We start from the raw sequence: 18,388 nt of genomic DNA, 5'->3' as shown, positions 1-18,388 counted from the left end.
TGTCCGAGTGGGGGGTCTGTACGAGTAGGGGGTAGATTACGTTAGACTAATACCATTCCCACAGATTACGTTATATATATAGGCGGGGTCCGCACCTCCGGGTGCGGCACCCGCACACTCTTCCTTTTCCCCTTTGTAGAATATTATATCCTTCCTTCGGACCCTCTCTGTGCGTACTCGAGGCCACCCCGTTACACCTACTAACAGCGGTGCCTATACTAGCCGACAGATACAAAAGGCGCTGTTTGGACGGAAAAAGGGCAACGGGGGCAGAGCAATCAACACATGCACATCACAGACTATCAGATCATCTGGGAATCTACCTACGAAAAGTCCCTTTATTCACTTTAATGCCCACTTTTGATCTCTCCTTCGCGAGATGAATCGAGGCATATGACGATAAAGGGATTCCCTGCCTTGGTGGCCTTCTGCGCTGCTGCCTTCGCAACCGGTCCCAATGCAAACCCTACGTCCCTGGCCGGTACCCACATAAGTCTAACAGAACAGCCCACGCTTTAGCAGGCGATTGGTGTGGTCGTATATCTGGGTTGAAGTCCGGCGAGTCACGGGATCCGGCAGATCACGGGTAAATCACTTATGTCCCACACCTCGCACGTGACAGCAGTTGGGCCAAGCGATCTGAGTGGCATCAGTCAATTGATGAGAATTATCTGACGAACAAAAGAAAGAAAAGGATCGATGCACATTCGTGCAACAATATATACCTCGCTCATTGCGGCGAAGCCGCAGCGGAGCCGCGGCGCAGCAGTGAGGTTTCAGGAGCTGTGATACATGACACGGGCGTGATATGGGACACGGAATTTAGGTCTGGCGGGAAAGTGGGTGGGGTTGGGGTGGCTCACTAAGGTGGTGAAGCACCTACGTTATGGTGTTAGCGACATGTTTGATGAGCATGATTCAGAAACAAACCAAGACACTTTGCCAGCATCGTCTATTCTTGCTGTAGCTAACACAGGTAACTGGGATTAAATAGTTGGTTGGCCTCGCTTAGCATAATCAAGCTCCCTTCTGAGGTAGAATTAAGATTATTAGCATCAGGTTGTCGGAAAGACGATCGTCACTGCCACTCACTCAGGCTATTCCAGGCGCGATGGTGCGACAACAGTTAACATTCGTGCCTCCACCAGCATAGCAACGTTCGTTGCCTGTTGCACTTTTGATACGTACCCTTTGCACTTGACACACTTTCAGCCGTATGCCCCCTTTTCCCCTTTTAACTCTTCTACCCTTAGTTATAAATAAGGGACGATCCTTGCACCTTCTTAGATAGAACAGACAGACCTCAATTCACGTCCTGACCCTTTCCTTCCAATTTCAACCCTTGCGAGATTCCCCTCTGCTACTACTTTCATTCAGCGCCAATGTCACCCAAGGAAACATGAACGGACGCCCTTTATTAGAGGCCCCTCAGGTAGGTGGCAATGCCCTCGGCCATAAACATAGTCGCCATGTCGATTTTACAGGCTCGAGTGTCCCCGACTATCCTGAGTGATAGTAGTATTGCCTCAACCCAATTCACAAAGTCAACTACTCCACAGGTCAGCCTCGGCAAGCGTCACGAAGACTTGGACGAAACGACTGCCTCTACTACTCCTCATGGGCGTTTGGATGATATAATTCAAATGGAGCCAACCATCCCAAAAGCTATATCGTCTGACTATGCCCCTTCGGAACAGAGACAAGGCCTGGAGCAAATCTTGGGCGACCGACTTCCCCACAACCGCAATGTTTACATCCAGGGCTTGCATCCTACGACGGACGATAAGCTTCTTGAGAAGTTCGCCCTGCGTTTCGGGTCCATTGAGTCCATTAAAGTATATACTGATAGAATCACTGGAGCTTGCTTAGGGTTTGTGTCCCAGCGCTGCCGCCGGCGTCAATCTTTAGAATCCAATGCTAATAGAGCTTAGCTGCGGCTTTGCCAAGTTTTATGAGGTCCGAAGTGCCGAAGAATGTATCCGGGCATTTTATCGTATGGGCTATAAGGTCGGATTTGCATGCGTAAGTTTGCTACTACGTTAGAAAGACCGCACAAGTATTTAACGACGTATAATGGATAGGAATCGTTCAACTCGCGTCATCAAGCGAAGGGCGACCCTACGTCTACAACTCTTTATATCTTTAATCTCCCCCGGCAATTGACTGAGGCTGTGAGTATTTGTATACGCGCAACTAAAACCCCAATGCAGTTCTAATTAAAGGTAGGAGCTTGCCGGCTTCTTCCCGGGATATACTTGTGTTTCCTGCAATATCCTCCGCGATAGTCGAGGGGATTGCCGTGGCGACGGGTTCGTTTCGTAAGTATCGCCCCCCTAGTCGCCGCGAAGTCACTTAAGCTAACAGTATCTTAGCTTCGACAGTCGTGAAGTCTCCGACGAAGTTATTCGTGAATTCCATGGTACTCTCGTGGGGCCCGGTCAGCGTCGGATCAGCGTTCGCTACGCCGAAACTCCTGCCCAAAGAGAACTCAGGCGTATAACGGCCCAACGCCGCCAGACTCGAGTCACAGAGTACAAGGTAAGTGCCCAGTGGCCGCGCCATACTATCGCACGATTGATAAAAAAAGACGGCTAAATCTTTCAGCAGGAGCGCGCACCATCTTATTTCGTAGACTAAGATTCTATAAAATCTGTCGAGAAGAAGGTCCGAACGAGTTGACGTCTCTAGATCTCTCTAGGTAATACAGCTTGGAACCAGGTAAGAAGGGAAGTCTGCAGACTGTTCTTTCTTTTTCCTGGACCACTGAGGGGTCCGGGGGATCTCCTATTCGAACGGGGACCCTTTGAGGAGTCCGGCATAGCTATTACTGGCTCGGGGACCTCGAGAGACTGAACTATCGATCTCATAGCTAGAAGAGCTATTTGATCGGGGAGATGGAGCTGATGTTTGCTGACGTAGATGACTTACGTGGCCTTCAGTAAGTGGCAAGAAGTGCCCTCTTCCTGATAGAATGTATACTATACCTGAAAACGGGATATCAACTTGGGAGAAGCTTGGAGGGATATAAAAGGGGCTGTTTGGACGAGAAAGGAGGCAACCGGGGAGAGAGCGATTAACATAATATCTGATCGTATGATACTCGACCTTCAAAAAGTCCCTTTATCCACGTTTATGCCCACTTTTGCTCGCTCCTTCGCGAGACGGGGGACTTCGGTTTGTCCTCAAGCCGGAGTAGGGGTCTGGCCACCTCGATCGCAGGACATCCACGCAAACAGACCCGCACACGAAGCCCCTGATCCCGTCGAAATGGGCATCGGTGGCTCATTTTCTCGGCGGTGAGCCGACTCGCGCGGCTCCAAAAGCAAGCTCTTGCGATAGTACGTGACTTGCCCGTTTCCTTGGTCGCCGTCGCGAACCCGCCGGATCTGCGCACCAAGCCAGTCCTGCATATCGGGCACCTCCATCAGCCGGTAGGAGATTTGGAATCCTGAAGCTCCCCGATAATCTTGGCGGTTCGGCAGTGCTTGTCAAAGTTGACAACGGTTAAGCCGCCAGCGCCCGCGTCATCGGGCTCGGTGCCCAGCAACATCTGCTTGGTGGCAGGGTTGCCGATGTCGACAAAAGTCAGGTCGGTCAAGTACATGCCGAGAAGGGAGGCATGGCGGGACGTGGTCGTGCAGCCGCGTCCGCAGCACCTTGTGGTTCTGCGACGGCTCAACGATTTCCTGCATGGCACGCAGCATCTCCTTATGCTTGAACGAGATGGAATCCCAAGTCTTGCGCAGGCGGCTGATGGTGCTGCTGTTGAGGCTGCAGACTATGGCTATCAGGCCGTCGTAGTTGTGGAGCTCCAGGCAGTGGTGGGCAATCTTGATCCACTGCTTAATGACGGCCGCGCGCTTCTTGATCTCGTGGTGCTGGAGAATCGTCTCGGCCACCAGGTTGGACAGGTCCGTCGACAGAGACGACATGGCTTTGACGTTCCGCGCTTCGGCTCCGCCGTTCTTCATCCACTGTGAGGCAAGCAGCTCTTCCGGCAGAATGGAGCAGAATATGGCCATCTGCCTGATAATCAGCTGGCGGGCCAGCTCCAGGGGCTCAAAGTCCAGTAGAGTCGGCGTGCTGCCCCCCGCCTTGAAGGAGTTCAGCGTGTGCAGCTGGCTTTTGGAGATGACCGGCTGGGGTAGCGGCGTGTCCGCGGGCACATACTGGGCAATGGCCGTGTTTGTCTTGCCCATCGACGACACCAGCCGGGGTACCAGCAAGCCATGTTCGGAAACTCGCTTGGCCAGCTCGAGGAGCCGGGGCCCGGCCGTAGGGAGCACGGCGCCAAGTCTCTCCTCGGCAAAAGAAATGATGAGTTTCAGCGCCGCCCGGTCGGTCTGCTCCCTCCAGTGAGACTCGAGCCAGCCCTTGAAGGCGTTGTACACTCGGAGGCGGACGGGTGCCGACATGTGAGGGGATTCGCCCACGTATTCGAAGCGTTCGATGAGGGTCTGTGTCAGCTTGACCGGCGTGCAGAAGAGCCGAAAGGTGAGGTAAAAGGTGGAGACAAAGGCAGCATCGGGCGTGGACTCGTGGGTAGTGAGCCGCTCAACCAGCGCTGGCAAGGAGCCGCCGGTGACCTGGCCCTCCTTGTTGAACATCAGTTCGTGCGCATAGGTTCTCTCGACGAGCCTTGTTTCGACATCATCGGCCTCTTCGGCTTGCGAGAAGCTGCCCGTCATGCTCAGTTCCGACATGGACGGCTGGCTGCGCGGCCCCAGGCCATGATCCGGCGTGGTGGCCCTCGTCGACGTCTGCAAGACAAGACTGGCTTTCGAGTCTCGGCTCAGGTACGTCGCGGTGCTCCCAGCACTCGAGGCCGCGAGGACATCGAATCGCGAGTGCATTTCTTGCTCGCTCCTCAAGGCATCAGCGCCCGACATGCGATCGGCGGGATAGGGAGCGGTGGAGCCCGCAGTCCGAGGACCGGGGGCGGGTCGGGCCGACGAGATGGACGACGCTGCGCTCGAAACGTTGTTATCGTGAACCGACGCCGCCGGGAAGAACCGGGAGCGCGGCTCGGCGGATGATGCTGCTCCGTGGGGAGGCTGCGCTTGGGAACCCGAGGCAGCGGCTTGTCGACCGCGCCGAGTGTCCGCCGCCTCGGCTGCGGCGGCTCAGCAGCGTTGCAAGACTCGGCAGGGCTGGTGGCATCGGACCGGCCCGTGACCGACGGGGTCCTGGTTCGCTCCTGCATGACGGCATCGAGGACGCTCAAATCGATTCCCAGGGTGTTCTCGCCCAGCTCAAACTCGAAGTTCCCCACCCTCTCGACGGCCGCCTTGGCCTGGGCAACGCATTCACCGGCGGCCCGCACGCAGCCTGTGGCCGCCATGAGCAGCGTAGCGTTGTCGTTGGGCATGATGAGGTCCGAGCCATCCTCCGTGGTCGAGTGACCCAAAATGTCGCGGGCGGACAGCACCATGGTCTTGATCCGCTCAAACATGGCCACCCGGACATGACCGAGGGCGTTGAGGCTCGAGCTGTTGTATGCGCAGACACTGTCAATGACGGCCAAGAGCTCCCCACCTGACGTGGCTGATAATTTGATGGCGAGTGCGAGCTCGGGCCGCGAATGCGACTGCAGGTTCAGCCTGCCGATGAAAGAGCCTAGATGCGAGAGGAACTTATCGTGGCTTCGACGTCAATGATTTTGGGCGTGAGTCAAGATGAACACAACGCGTGTCCTACAACACGATAGAAAGATAAAACCTGGCCGAGGAAAGCATTACGCCACGCTCAATAGAATCATACACAATTTGAACGGAATTTCTCTACGGTTCGTAGGCTATAGGGTGGAAGAGTGGCTGGGATGATGATTTCGCCAAAGTCTTAGCTCTCCACATACCAGAGTTTTCCACAAGATACACGCATCTGAGTGTTAAAAAATATATTCTCGGATAGGGAGTGCCTTAATGAACAGCCCAGTGAAATTAGGAGCATATGTAAAACACGTTGATGTGACCATTGATGGATATGTGAAAAAGGGATACTCCAGAGTCGCGAAAATTGTCGAATAGTCAGTGCGAGTGTTGGACAGAATCAGTGTGGCTAACAATCAAGCTCGAACTTGACAAGTCTCAATCAAGTTTGACTTCCCATCAAGTCAAGTTCTCAAGTCAAGTTTAATAGCTGTCGTCAATCAATCAAGTTGCAAGAGTGTCAAGTTGTCAAGTACTTGATGTCAATAATTAAGAGGAGATGACTACCCTGGACCGGTGCGAAATTGGCCAATTACATTGCTTAGAATCGACGTACTTTACCCGTTGTGCGGTTATGGAACGTAAAACGAGAGGAAGGCTCGCCAGCCGCGGCTCGCGCAAAGAAGCCTTTCGGAACGAAATTTGGCGACAAGAGAACCGGAGAAGAGTTGGCTACAGAAGAGAGAGTTGGCGACAGTAGATAGGAGACAGGAAGAAGAGTGAGGTCGAGATACGAGACACGGCGAGAGACGTAGAGCATTATCGTGAGTGAAACCGAGACAGAGCGTCGGGAAGGCAGGCTAGGCCGCTGGAGGAAATTTTGGTTTAAAAAGGCGCAAACTCAAAGGGCGTGGAGAGACGGCAGGGTTGAAGAGAGATGTGAGTGGGTAATGCATGTCTGGGCGAGTGGAAGGCTCGGAAAATTTACATGTGCTACCGGTATAAGTCGTAGGTATAAACAGAATAAGGAGTATATTGGGGAAGTTTTGACTTGATCGTCTTCATGAAAAGGAGAACAAGAAGAGAAGAGAATGTGCTATTCGAGCCTTTGGCAGTTGATTTTGAGGATGATGAGACATGTTGTCATGTTGTATTGTTTCGTTTGAAGCTTTAAAGTTTAGAGAATATTCTTGGGCGGACGTCGGGCGCGCAGTGGTCGGGAAGATATCGACGCGGGAGGTCTGATAGAGCCAGAGGCGGATGTGTCTTGGTGATTGACCTGTTCGGTGTCCGTCTCTGACTCTGCGGGGTCTTCCGGGGACAGAAAGGAGGAGGTATCGGATTTGGGAGTCTTGACCGTCACAGTCTGTGATTATGGTGGAAGTTTCGGGAGAAAGTCGCGGTCTCTTGGTTGGGGTTTGGTAGGGATCGGGCATTGACCGACTTGATGCCAGCATAAGGATCGACTGGGCCAGAAGCATGCGGCGTGGGGGAGGCGGGGCTTTGGGCGGCCTTGGGTTTCTTCGTAGAGGTAAACCTGGCCAACGCAACGCTATAGTCCGAGGGATTGCCGACCGCGCTCTTGGGTGTCGTCGGCAGTAGTTGTGTTGCAGAAGCCTGGTCGGACATGGCCTTGTCGTGGAAAGTCCACGTGTCGGGGACGACGATGAAGATATAGTCTTGGTCGAAAGCCGGGGCATGTTTCATGATCTGGTGATCCAGTAAGCCGGCGATTTTGCCCGTACAGGTGAAGAGAGCGTTCGACTGGAACTGGCTGTCGCGCCTCTCGGTCATCTTCTTGCATAGGGAGGTCAAGGATTAGCGTGAATGGGAAGATGACGAAAACTTGGAAGGGCGAAAGCCCTTGAAGGGGTTTGCCGGGAATCCCAGGACAAATAAAGGTGGAGAGCTGGACAAAGCCGCAGCAGCTCAGCTGGGTGTCGTCAGGGCCGCAGCCGAGTTTCCATGCAGGAGGTCGCGGCCGGAGCCGATGACAGGTCCCGTGAAGGAGACAATGGGTTGTATCGTTGGGAAAGTATCCACCGAGCTGAGGTGCGAGTGACAATTCTATGGATATCGTCAGGGAGGGCAGTGGCGACAGAGATTTGGAGCATAGACTCACGGTTGGTAGCTGTGATCGCGGACTATAAGCGCGGGGACGGTGTATTCTGTGATGTTATCATCGTCCGACTCCAAGCCATCACGTCGCTCGATTTCCCACGTCAGGGCAAAGGGATGAACACGGCCGACCATGAAGAACCATTGCTCGGTCCATTCCGAGGAGATTATCTGTTGGTTGTATATGGAAATATTAAGGCTGAAGAAGATGCAGGTCGATGGATTGCCAGTATCTGACCGGATTGCTGCATACCCGGAGTCGACAGCCATGAGGGCGTGGAAGGAAGACCCTCGCTAGGGTTTCTGCGTTGAGCCCTTTGACACGATGCTCATTCTGGTAGGCGAACCTAGACGGGCAGCCGGGCTGGACAAAGGCCATCATGGACATGTCGGCGCCAGCATTTTCTGGCTGTCAAGAGGTTGCCGCGGGGAGGACGAGGTATCGACGTTGAGCTGGGAGGCCGACATCGTGAGAACATGGCAGATGTAGTCACCGTGGAAGTGTAAATGAGGGGTTACGCAGAGTGGAGGTGGGCATCCTATAAAGCAGGTTTTCTTGCTGCTCGAAAGAGGGCTCGCGGCTAGGGTCGGGGAGACTTAAGAGTCAGAGAATGCTACCTAGGTGATAGATTAGAAGCGGGGGTATGCGGGAATGAGCTGGCGAGGTTCTTGAACAGTCTCGACCATCTGGTTCTATGGTCGTGAGTGAAGTAGGGAGCCGGGGGTTGGAAGTTGAGTAGGGGTGATGGCTATGTCGCGAGAAGTTGGAGGTCGGCGAACGGTAAGGTTAGTGTGGGTAAGTCTGCGGAGAAAGAAAGTCCAGCAGTACCCTTCGGTGTCATCGTTGCATGGAGTAGATAGCAAAGGCGACAATAACGAATGAGAGTGAAGGAAAGAAAGAGGTTATGGTAGTATTGCAGGGTCCCTTTGACGGTCGTCGGTAGTTGGATGGGCATTGCGTGCGGCTGAGCGAGGCGGGTGCCGACCGTGTCGAGTCCACTATTGGGACACGGTGAAGTCGGATATAGGGGACGAGCTGAGGAGGAGGATGCGAGTTGGTCACGAGAACTCTCCAAGAGGGTTTGCAAGTCGAGACTCCGGTGGCTAGCGACTACAAGAGGACAGGCAGGGGGATCCTGGCTGTCGCTTTAGCATGAAGGCCGTTGATGCGACGTTGGTGGTGGCGAGGAGCAAACCTAGCCGGGTAGTCCGGTTGCACGAGGACACCGTGGACATGTTATCGCCGGCAGCCTTTTGGCTGTTGCTCGACGAGGTGGAGTGGCAGATATTGATGGAGCAACTGATGCGCAAGGTGGGTGGGACGGCGTTGGAAGGGCCGGAGAGTATGGTTGGAAGTGTGCGGCGGGCGGTTGGCGCGGCCACCCCATGTGCCGGAGGTCGGCAGTAGCCAGGGATTGGCTGGAGTGCGCAAAGAGAGCACGGCGATGGAAGGGCCGCCTTTGGCAAAGCTGGGGTAGCAGGTCGCACGTGGAGACCAGCCGAGGGTCGGGACGGTGGACGCACATAGGGAGGGTAAATGGGGATTACAAAGGGTAGTAGTATTGCATCGCTTCGGTACCATAGGCAAGCATTATAAGGGAAGAAATGCCACGGCCATGAGAGTAGTGATCGTTAGGAAGCTTCCACTCGGAAAGAAATAGTGTACGCCAAGAAGCGAGATTATCCAAGTGGAAGTGCTCCGGAGCCAAAACTTTCTAGCCTGTTGCCAATCCACGCTAGTCGACGTCGAGGAGGCAGTAGCATGGCGGACAGTCCTGCAGGAAGCTAGGCGAGGCGGCCGCTCACCGTGGAGCCTGTTCGTTGTCAGTCGAGGATGGAGAAGAGGGTAGGAACGGGGAGTGCCTGTTTCGGGGTGCGGAGATGATACAGGGCAACTCCGAGAGGGGCACGGAGCACGGGAGACAAGGTTGGGGCGGTTCGGGAGATACAGATCAGTGGCGAATGAAGCATTAACGTTCCGGCTGATTCAGCCTAAGCAGTCTGCGGTCGAAGAAACCGCATGGAGAAAGCATGCAGGGCGATCGCAAAGTCACTGCCGAGAAGACCGCCGCGAGGCGGTTTGCGGTCAAGCAGAGCACGGAAGTCCCGTAATTTGGTCAGCAGCGGAAATTCCGCGCAACGTCAGTCACCGAGTCCGCTTCCGAGGTTCGTGTTGCCTACAGAACGTGGAGACCAGGGGGCAGTGGGCTCTGACAGTCCGCCCTTCATCGGCCGTTTTGCCCCAGGAGAGGGGTCCTGAAGGTGACGGGCAGGGAGATAAGGCGGCGACCGGCGGTGTCCCGGGTGTTCGTTCGAAAGGGGACCGACGCTCCGACCTATCCAGCCCAAGGATACGACTTTCCAAGACCTAAGACGAACGGCGCAATTTGCAGCATCGATTGCATGGGGTTTGCCCAAGCTCCGTCGGGGACCGGTTCGGCGGCCAAGGGCACAGGTGGGTGTGGACGATGGCGCAGCAGAGGCAGCGGACGGCTCGCTGCGCGGACAGAGGCAGTCCCGGAGGCGGGAGAAGAGAGCCCGTCTTCCTAGCCGGGATGGGCGCCCGATAAAACAGGTCCGAAGTGGAATCGGAAGGCATAGGAGACGGGAGCTGCAGGCCGAAGACCTGGCGAGTGTGCTGCGCTTTTTGGAGGAAGACTTTGCCTTGAAGGAGAGATTGTCTAACGATCAGACGTGGTGCACGCCAATACCGCTCGAGAGGAAGGTGTCGACGGTGCGAGACTTCTATCAGGCGTTCCACGATGCGAGCACGTTGCCGATACGGACCTGCATGGTGTGCTACCGCAAGTGTACGAGAGAGAGTTGAGGAGATTACATGGGATCATTGGCTGTCAAGTTGCGTACCAAAGGGCGGCCGCTCACCATTTTCATGCCGGAGTTGCTTTCCTGAGGGCGAGTCCGTGTCGGTGTGCGCCGAGTGTGGCCGATGCCTGGCGCGCAGGAGCCTGTCGCCGGCGATCCACCTTCACAGTCGCCTTGGCTGCGAGCACATGTTCCCCGATGAGCTCAAGGGACTGACGCCGGTCGAAGAGAAGCTCATCTCGCTGAACTCATGTTACGGGTTTGTCACGAGATATAGCATTCCGGGCGGGCAGAGACAGAGCGTGAAGTATCCGAGGCATGTCAGGGGCCACATCACAGTGTTTCCGAACAATGTGCAGGAGCTGGCCCAAAGTGCTCCCGCACCCCTTTGCAAGCACTGTCTGGGAGACTCGATACACGGGGTACCGTCGTCGGTGTGCGATCGTATGGAGCGGAACGAGCCGTCTGGGTGGGAGAAAGCGCGGACGGCGCACGTTGTGCCGCCCACGGAACGCGCCGTGGACGAGGAGGGGCCGGTGGAGATCGAGGAGCTCTTCGCCCTGCTCAACCAAGGACAAGAAGCCGGCGGCCAGGGTGAAGGTCACGGGCCCAACGGAGAAGGCGCGGTTCGCGATGGAAGTGACGCCTGCCCCGACCAGAACGTTCCAGCGATCAACGAGGTGACGTCTTCTGGCATGTTCGCGCTCGACGGACCGCCAGACGTCGCGGACGTGGAGAAGCTGCAGTTTGCCTGTGACGCTGTTGGTGAAGGTGCCGACGACGGCCGTGCGGGCCGAGAGCGTGGGTCGGGTCCCTAGCCGGGGTTCGGGGCGTGGCGACGGTGGTTGTGAGCCATACATCCGGGTTTCGCGGGGTGAGTTTACCGATTCCTTTGAGGCGTCCTTCTTTGCCAGGACGTTCCCGACCCTGTTCCCATTTGGCGTTGGGGACCAAGGCTGGTTGAAGAGACCATGGTCGACGCGGGAAGGTCACGGCCAACTTGCGAGGCAGGGCTGTCGAGGCAGAGGCGGCCGCGGAGACCCCGTATCGTCTCGAAGCTTGAACCTTCAGGCGTGGGCCGAGATCGTGCTCCGGCGCCATGGTGGTCGATTTGCACTGCACCACATCTTCGCATTTCTCGTCTTCAACATGGGGTGCGGTCGAGGAACCGCCGGGTCAGCATGTTGAGTGTGGGAGGAAGAACTTCCGCAAGGTAGAGCGCATCGTGCGTTCGATGACCACAGAAAGGCTAGCGGCGGCGAGGGTCGAGTTGGAGAGCTCGGGTAAGACGACCGATGGTGACGTGAAGGAGCTTCTCAGGAGCCTCTCGCTTTACGGCCACCGGCAGCCCATGTCGAGAGGTCCGTCTCAATATGCGGCGGAAAATCCAGTCGCTCATCGTCGGATATGGCGTGCCGGCCATCTGGTTCACCATCAACCCGAACGACATTACGAACCCGGTGAAGCTGCGACTGGCGGCATACCGCACACGCGATCCCGACGCGGCCGAGGAGTTCTTAGAAGGCCTTGGGGATGCGTATAAGCGGGCACGGCTGGCGATATCGGATCCCATGAGCTCGGCCGTGTTCTTCCACCGCGAGATGAAGCTGTTCTTCGATCATTACGTGAAGGTCGGTGAAGAGTCGGTATTCGGGCGCATCGGCAAGTACTATGGCGCCGTGGAGACGAACGAACGAGGGGCGCTTCATGTTCACGGCTTGCTCTGGCTGCACGGGAACGCGCATCTCAGCTCGATGCTTGCCGACATCCACGGGGAGGATCAGGCGGCGTATCGCGAGCGAATCGTCCGATACATCGATAGCGTCTTCTCAGAGGTAAGAATGCCTACCTAAGATGTGCCACCGGGAGCCTGAAGTACTCTTCTGATGGCCAAGTGGGGCCGGGTTGACGTGCAAGGCAGGATCTGGACCAGGAAAGTTTTGCGCCGTGCAAGCGGAGCGATCTGTGACGGGCGGTATTGGTTCCCTGCTGGACAACGCCGCGCAGTTCTCGGCCGCGTTTATCGAGGAGGCCAACTTCTGTGCCGGCGCGACGCAGGTGCACACGCATAGCCCGACCTGTGTGAAGTATTCCTTGGGCAAAGGAGGGCGGAAGGGGACCTCTGCCGGTTCAAGGCGCCATGGAGGTTAGTCGACAAGACCGCCCTCACGGCAGACGGGGTGCTGCAGATCCGGAGGACACACAGCATGGTCAATCGATGGAACGAGGCTATTGCTGTCGGGCTCCGGCACAACCATGATATTTCCTTCATTGCGACGCAGCGCAAGACAATGGCCCTCATCTATTATGTCACGAACTACGCGACCAAGGTGGAGGACCCGGTGTGGAAGCGTGTGGCGGCCGCGGCCGAGCTCCTGGCCGCCTCAACAGGTGATGGCACGGCAAACGGAGGGCGGGACGGTGGCGGAGACGCTGCCACCGATGACCCTGTCAAGGGAACAGGACGCGACAGTTCCTGATGAGAGTGGCGAACCGCGTGTTCACGGAGCGTCCGCTATCACAGGTCGAGGTCGTCGCTCACCTTCTCGGATATCCGGCCGAGTTCACCGACAGCAGCGCGTGGGCGTACCTGAACTGTTCTCTGCTGTACTGGGAAGTCTTTCGGCGATGGCGGCATCTCCGAGAAGCCAGTGGCGCTGCGGCTACGGATGACACCTTGGATGAGTCGGTCGTCGTCGAAGAAGAAGGCCTGAGAATCTCCCACGTCGAGGCGTACCAGCACCGGGAGAGCTGCTGAAAGGCCTATGCCTGTATGACTACATATCGATCGTCAGACTGAAACGCATCGGCAACGACGAGAGCTGGGCGGCTTGGGGAGATGTCTTTCGAGGATGGATGGGCGCCGGGACGACGCTGGGTTCAGGTGCTCAGGCGGCCGGGCAAGCACGCTACCGTCTGCCTCGACGGCTACCTGAGCAAGGACTTCACCTACGATGACGAGTCGTGCTACCGGAGGTGTGTATGGCAACTGCTCTGTCAGCGGGCATTATCGGAGAGGCTAACCCACCCCCTGAAGGGCAGCCGTGCAGCATCTTGCGCTGTTCGTGCCGTGGGAGTCCTTCCTGGGCGAAGGAACAGGTGAGATCAACAGCATCTGGGCGCGGGCTCGAGACGCTATGGCCCCGAGAATATCATGTCTGGTCGACAACGTGCAGCTGCTTCGACGATCCGCCGAAGACGCAAAACGCGACGCCAAGCAATGGGCAGCCTCGTCCGGCGATGGCGACCCGACGGTCGCACACGTCGAGGAGGGTGGAGCAGGCGAGGCGGGCGCGGAGTCTGCAGCGACATATCAGCCCAACAGCATCGGAGACGCAACGCGGCTCATCGACGTCGTCCGAGGTGCAGTGGGAGCGAATCAGGTGACGGCCAAGTCGCCGGAGCTCATGGCAATGATACAGCAGCTCTGTCGGTTTCAGCAATCGGCGCTGCGCTCGACGGCCGAGCTCGAGGCCACGGCGCTGATCGAACGAGGGAGAGGCGGTTAAGCATGCCAGGGCGGGTATTTTCCGGGCCGCACTACCGCCGCAGGATCAGGTCAAGGCTATCAAGTCGCAGCAGGTAAGTGCCTCGAAGGAGAGGAGAGGATGATCCAAGGGATACAAAGCACGCCCGCCGCCTGGGAAAGCGATCGCCGCGCAGCGTTGCGAAGGGTGATGACCGGTTTCGGGAGGACGAGGTCGAAATGACGATGGCCGACTCCGACGAGACCGCTATCGACGCAGGGGCGGGAATGGACGTTCAGTTTGGCCCATCAACCTCCTTCCTCGCGGCGGGCAAGGTGTTGGCAACACGGCTGACGCTGAACAAGAGGCAGTCCATCGCTTTTCTGATAATATGCCGCCAGCTCGATTTGATGCAGCAGACCGACGGGGCGATGCCTGCCAGCTGCGCCAGTTCGTCGGTGGCGAGGGCGGTACCGGCAAGTCGCGAATCATCGAGGCACTCGTCGAGCTGTTCAGTAAAAGAGCCTTTCGAATCGTCTGCTGATCACGGCGACGTCGGGGACTGCGGCGGCGCGGATCAACGGCATCACGATCCACTCCGCCTGCGGGTTCACTAAAGACCAAGGGAGGGGGCGCGAACATGGTCAAAGACCTTGACGGGTGCGGCTGCCGAAACAGGCGGAGCGGTTCATCCACGGCCAGTCTCGAATGGATTGGCAGGAGAAGGATGTGCTCGTCATCGACGAGGTGAGCATGCTCGGGGCGCGGACGCTGCACGCCGTGAACGAGCGGCTTCGCCGGCTTCGCGGATCGCGGCAAGATTTCGGGGGGATCCCCATCGTCCTCTTCTGCGGAGATTTTCAGCAGTTCCGGCCGGTCCAGAGAGGTCGATCGTCCTGCCTAGCGCGGCCATCTCGTGGGACGTAGACAACTCGTTCAAGGCCGAGCAGCGTCACCAGCACGACAAAGCGCACGCACTGTGGAAGAGGTTCACGACGGTCGTCATGCTGGACGAGCAAATGCGCGCCGCCGGCGACCCGGAGCTGCAGAGGCTGCTGAAGCGGATCCGTCTAGGCGTGCAGGATCGGACGGATCTAAACCTCCTCAACTCAAGGTGCTACCGGGAAGGCGGATCCCTTGGGAGACGGGCATCACCGTGGTGACGCCGCTCAATAGGAATCGGTGGAACCTGAACATGGAGGCGAGCCTGGCGTTCCGGGTCCAGCAGCGGTCGACGATGCGCATTTTCATCTCCGAGCACAAGTGGAAGGAGGAGCTGCCGACGGAGGAAGAGGCGATCATGATACTCAACCAGGGCGACGATAGCGCGATCCCGGTGCCGGCCGTCTTCATGTTCGTGGCCGGGATGCCCATCGTCGTGAACCACAACACCCACCAGGGGCTGAAGCTAGTGAACGGCGCGAGCTACTCGGCGGTGGAGGTCATTGTCGACAAGGCGTACCCGGGGCATCGGATCTCGGCCGATATGACGATCCACTTCGGGCCGCCGGCGGGGTCATTCTCGAATCGGAGACGACGAGATATCTCCACTTCGTCGGGATGCCGCCGGGCACGATCTTGTTGACACCTTTGTCCGTTAAGATGCGGTGCCGGGGAAAAGGCCCGTGGCAACGCAACGACGTCAGCCGAAAGGGTTTGCCGTGCGCAGCAGCGTTCGCGTGCACGGACTACAAGGTGCAGGGCAAAACGCTGGAGCGCGTGGCCTCGAGCTGCGAGGACACGGACGACGAAGATGGATGGAACGGTGGTGCCCTCGCAGTGCGACCCGTACGGCCTGTACGTGCAGCTATCGCGCTGCCGAACTCTAGACGGCATCATGCTCGTGTCCAAGGTGCGGGACAGAGACTTGGTGGGCAACCGGGTCCCCGAGGAGATGACTGCCGCACAGGCCAGGCTCGAGGTACTGAGCGAGAGGACCGTTGAGGAGGCGTTGCGCTGGCTGGACGGTGATGCTGAAGAGTCAAGGCGGCCGCGCTAGGTGACGCGATGAAGAGTTCGGCAGGCGGGAAGAGTCGGCAGGCGGCAGACAGGGTGGGAGGCGCCTAGTGGTGGGATAAGGCACGCGAAAAGGCAACAGAAGCCGGGAAGGGCAGCGACCAACGAGGAGGGAGGCAAGGAGGGACCAATCACAAGGGACCAATCAAGGGGCGGAGAACTTTTGGGGGGAGAGGGCGGGGTCTGCGGGGCACGTTAGAAGGCCTTTCGTTCCTCAAGGCACTTATTCTGATTAATGTACAGGTAAGGCAACCCCTCATGGGTTGCGCAAAAAGCCTTGAGGAACGAAGACTGAGGATTGAGACAAACAAGACGAAGACAGAGGGCGAGAGCAAAGAACGCAAGCAGGCGGTAGCGCCAGGAACTAATGCATGCAAGAAGGTAGGCAAATAAATTGGCCATTCGGGCACCATCCCGCAGCGGGAAGAGGGAGAAAAAGCAAGAAGGCAAATACAGTGATGATAACGGTTGCGGGGTAAGAGAGAGGAAGGGAGTATAAGAGAGGCACCAAGGCACGAATAGGAGAACAAGAGCAGAAGCGTCTACCCTAGCTACCGATCGAGCAGTTAGGAAAACAACTACAGCATGGCCACTTGCAACGTTTCCGTGGAGTTCTGGTGCGAATTCGGGGCCACGGAGCTCAAGTACAAGCATAGCATCCCGAAGACGCTCGTGACGCAGGTAGGCCAGGCGAGGCCGAACCACGAAGGCAGCGCACGGTTCCTACAGTGGATAAGGCCGATCCTACGGGAGCACGAGGCAGCGTGTCGGAAAGCAGCAGGGGTGCGCTGCGAGAGCTGCGGCGGACTCGCAAAGGAGATTCTACAGAGCCCGATATCGTACCTACATGCAGAGAGGCCGTTTGTGCTCGTGGTCGTGTCGTCATTCTGCGGCCAAGAAGGATGCGAAATAAGGGCGAGGCAGGAAATGCAGGACACGATGGCAGAGGCGGGGCAGGCGGACGGAAGTATGGGCGCAAAGCAAATGCAAGGGCAGGATGCACAGAGCACAGAGGAAGGTCTGCCGGGTTTGTGGAGAGATGGCGGGGCGAGGAGGTGCAGCCGATGCCTGGCGGTCGCGTATTGCAGCAGGCAACACCAAAAGGAGGACTGGAAGGTACACAAGAAGGGATGCAAGCCAAAGGCAAGCTAGGAGCTAGTGAGGGGCAAGCAACGCCGTCGAGGCGGCCTTACGGCCAGCCTCAAACGCCGCAACGGCCTTTGTAGAACCCGCCGACTTCAACGACCGTCGTCCCTATGGCTTGCACAACTAAGGAACGGCATATAATATTTTATAGTAGAAAACCGTATCCTCCATGTAGAGCAATGACCGATAGGCGAGAAGCGGAGTCGGCTTCCGCAACAAAGACGCCTTTTGCCGAGGCGCAACTACAGGCCCCCCGTCGTCGCTAAATGCAGCCGAGAGGTGCGGCGGCAAGCTGGCAAGGAAAAGAGAAGGGGCGAAGCGCAACGCACAGGACACAAATGAGGTCACGGAGAACGTCTAGAGGCAGGCACTTTCGTAAGAAACGGGTTCGGAAGCTAAAACTGTCCTAAAAGGGACAAACGCTGTAATGTGCAGAGTAATAGTAATTCTAGAGCGACAATTTGCGTTAGGAGCAGCACCCGGGAGGAGAACAGTTCGTTTTAGTAAAGGTAGGAGGCTTAAGAGAGCGATGGGTCTATAGTAGGTAGCTTATTTCTGCATGCGATAGCGAAGAGGGCGTGCGGGCGGGTCGGAGGTGCTCGCGACGATAGAGTTGAGAGGAATCCGGGCTGGCCGTCGGGCGGGAACAGGTGGGGCGCCGTCCGGTCGAGACGGAAAAGCGGCCGGCGGAGGAGAGGAGGAGGGCGGCGGAGCCGACGGTGTTCGAAGACGAGGAAAGCGGCGAATACTGCTGCTGCAGGAAGCGCGCCCTCTTCATGGGCGTATCGGCCAGGGCCGGGGGCGATCGCTTAGGCGGCGGCGTGACGGGGTCGAGGGCTGGCGGGGCCGGGGCCGAGGAAAGGGGGGGCGGCGCGGTCGAGGCTGGCGCGGCAACAGAGTACAAGGCGGCACGGACAGAATCGAAGGTAGAGGAGGCGGATTGGGTCTGACGCCTAAAGGGCGTAGCGAGGGGGGAAGCCGAGGCGGCGGCCGCCGCCGCCGAGGGCCGATCGACAAAGGTCCAGCTGTCCGGGACGATGATAAAGACGTAATCGCGCTCCGAGCCCGGGGGGGAGAGCATAACGCGGTGGTCGAGAAGGCCGACGACCTTTCCGGTGCAGGTAAAGGGGACGCCGGGCAGGAAGGAAGAGTTAGGCTTTTCAGCGATTT

At 57.5% G+C, this 18,388-nt stretch overlaps 6 protein-coding genes across 6 annotated transcripts; 5 read left to right on the top strand and 1 right to left on the bottom strand.

Moving 5' to 3' along the window:
* Nucleotides 1-1,469: 1,469 nt before the first annotated feature.
* On the top strand, nucleotides 1,470-2,637 carry HRG_07292 (RNA recognition motif domain-containing protein; the record flags this gene model as incomplete). Its single annotated transcript, XM_044865763.1, has 6 exons — nucleotides 1,470-1,870; nucleotides 1,932-2,022; nucleotides 2,082-2,171; nucleotides 2,227-2,318; nucleotides 2,373-2,538; nucleotides 2,605-2,637. 6 exons carry the CDS (start codon nucleotides 1,470-1,472, stop codon nucleotides 2,635-2,637), a joined length of 873 nt encoding a protein of 290 aa, XP_044718727.1.
* A 787-nt stretch (nucleotides 2,638-3,424) lies between these two features.
* Nucleotides 3,425-5,452, bottom strand: HRG_07291 (rasGEF domain-containing protein; the record flags this gene model as incomplete). The annotated part of the gene is made up of 3 exons (XM_044865762.1): nucleotides 3,425-3,550; nucleotides 3,603-4,966; nucleotides 5,014-5,452. 3 exons carry the CDS (start codon nucleotides 5,450-5,452, stop codon nucleotides 3,425-3,427), a joined length of 1,929 nt encoding a protein of 642 aa, XP_044718726.1.
* Nucleotides 5,453-10,777: 5,325 nt separating this feature from the next.
* HRG_07290 (uncharacterized protein) lies at nucleotides 10,778-11,407 on the top strand (the record flags this gene model as incomplete). The annotated part of the gene is made up of 2 exons (XM_044865761.1): nucleotides 10,778-10,848; nucleotides 10,906-11,407. The coding sequence occupies 2 exons, from the start codon at nucleotides 10,778-10,780 to the stop codon at nucleotides 11,405-11,407; spliced, it is 573 nt and encodes a 190-aa protein (XP_044718725.1).
* Nucleotides 11,408-11,962: 555 nt separating this feature from the next.
* On the top strand, nucleotides 11,963-14,098 carry HRG_07289 (PIF1 protein; the record flags this gene model as incomplete). Its single annotated transcript, XM_044865760.1, has 5 exons — nucleotides 11,963-12,424; nucleotides 12,725-12,980; nucleotides 13,046-13,278; nucleotides 13,474-13,565; nucleotides 13,627-14,098. The coding sequence occupies 5 exons, from the start codon at nucleotides 11,963-11,965 to the stop codon at nucleotides 14,096-14,098; spliced, it is 1,515 nt and encodes a 504-aa protein (XP_044718724.1).
* Nucleotides 14,099-14,764: 666 nt separating this feature from the next.
* Nucleotides 14,765-16,055, top strand: HRG_07288 (PIF1-like helicase domain-containing protein; the record flags this gene model as incomplete). Its single annotated transcript, XM_044865759.1, has 5 exons — nucleotides 14,765-14,942; nucleotides 14,984-15,170; nucleotides 15,233-15,571; nucleotides 15,659-15,710; nucleotides 15,837-16,055. 5 exons carry the CDS (start codon nucleotides 14,765-14,767, stop codon nucleotides 16,053-16,055), a joined length of 975 nt encoding a protein of 324 aa, XP_044718723.1.
* A 602-nt stretch (nucleotides 16,056-16,657) lies between these two features.
* HRG_07287 (MYND finger domain-containing protein) lies at nucleotides 16,658-17,224 on the top strand (the record flags this gene model as incomplete). The annotated part of the gene is made up of 1 exon (XM_044865758.1): nucleotides 16,658-17,224. The coding sequence occupies one exon, from the start codon at nucleotides 16,658-16,660 to the stop codon at nucleotides 17,222-17,224; it is 567 nt and encodes a 188-aa protein (XP_044718722.1).
* Between the last annotated feature and the right edge of the window lie 1,164 nt (nucleotides 17,225-18,388).

This window comes from Hirsutella rhossiliensis (genome assembly GCF_020360975.1).
Source record: "Hirsutella rhossiliensis strain HR02 chromosome Unknown scaffold00008, whole genome shotgun sequence".
Classification (NCBI taxonomy): Eukaryota; Fungi; Ascomycota; class Sordariomycetes; order Hypocreales; family Ophiocordycipitaceae; genus Hirsutella; species Hirsutella rhossiliensis.
Note: the sequence above shows the minus strand (reverse complement) of the source record. Positions and strands in the feature narration are given on the sequence as shown.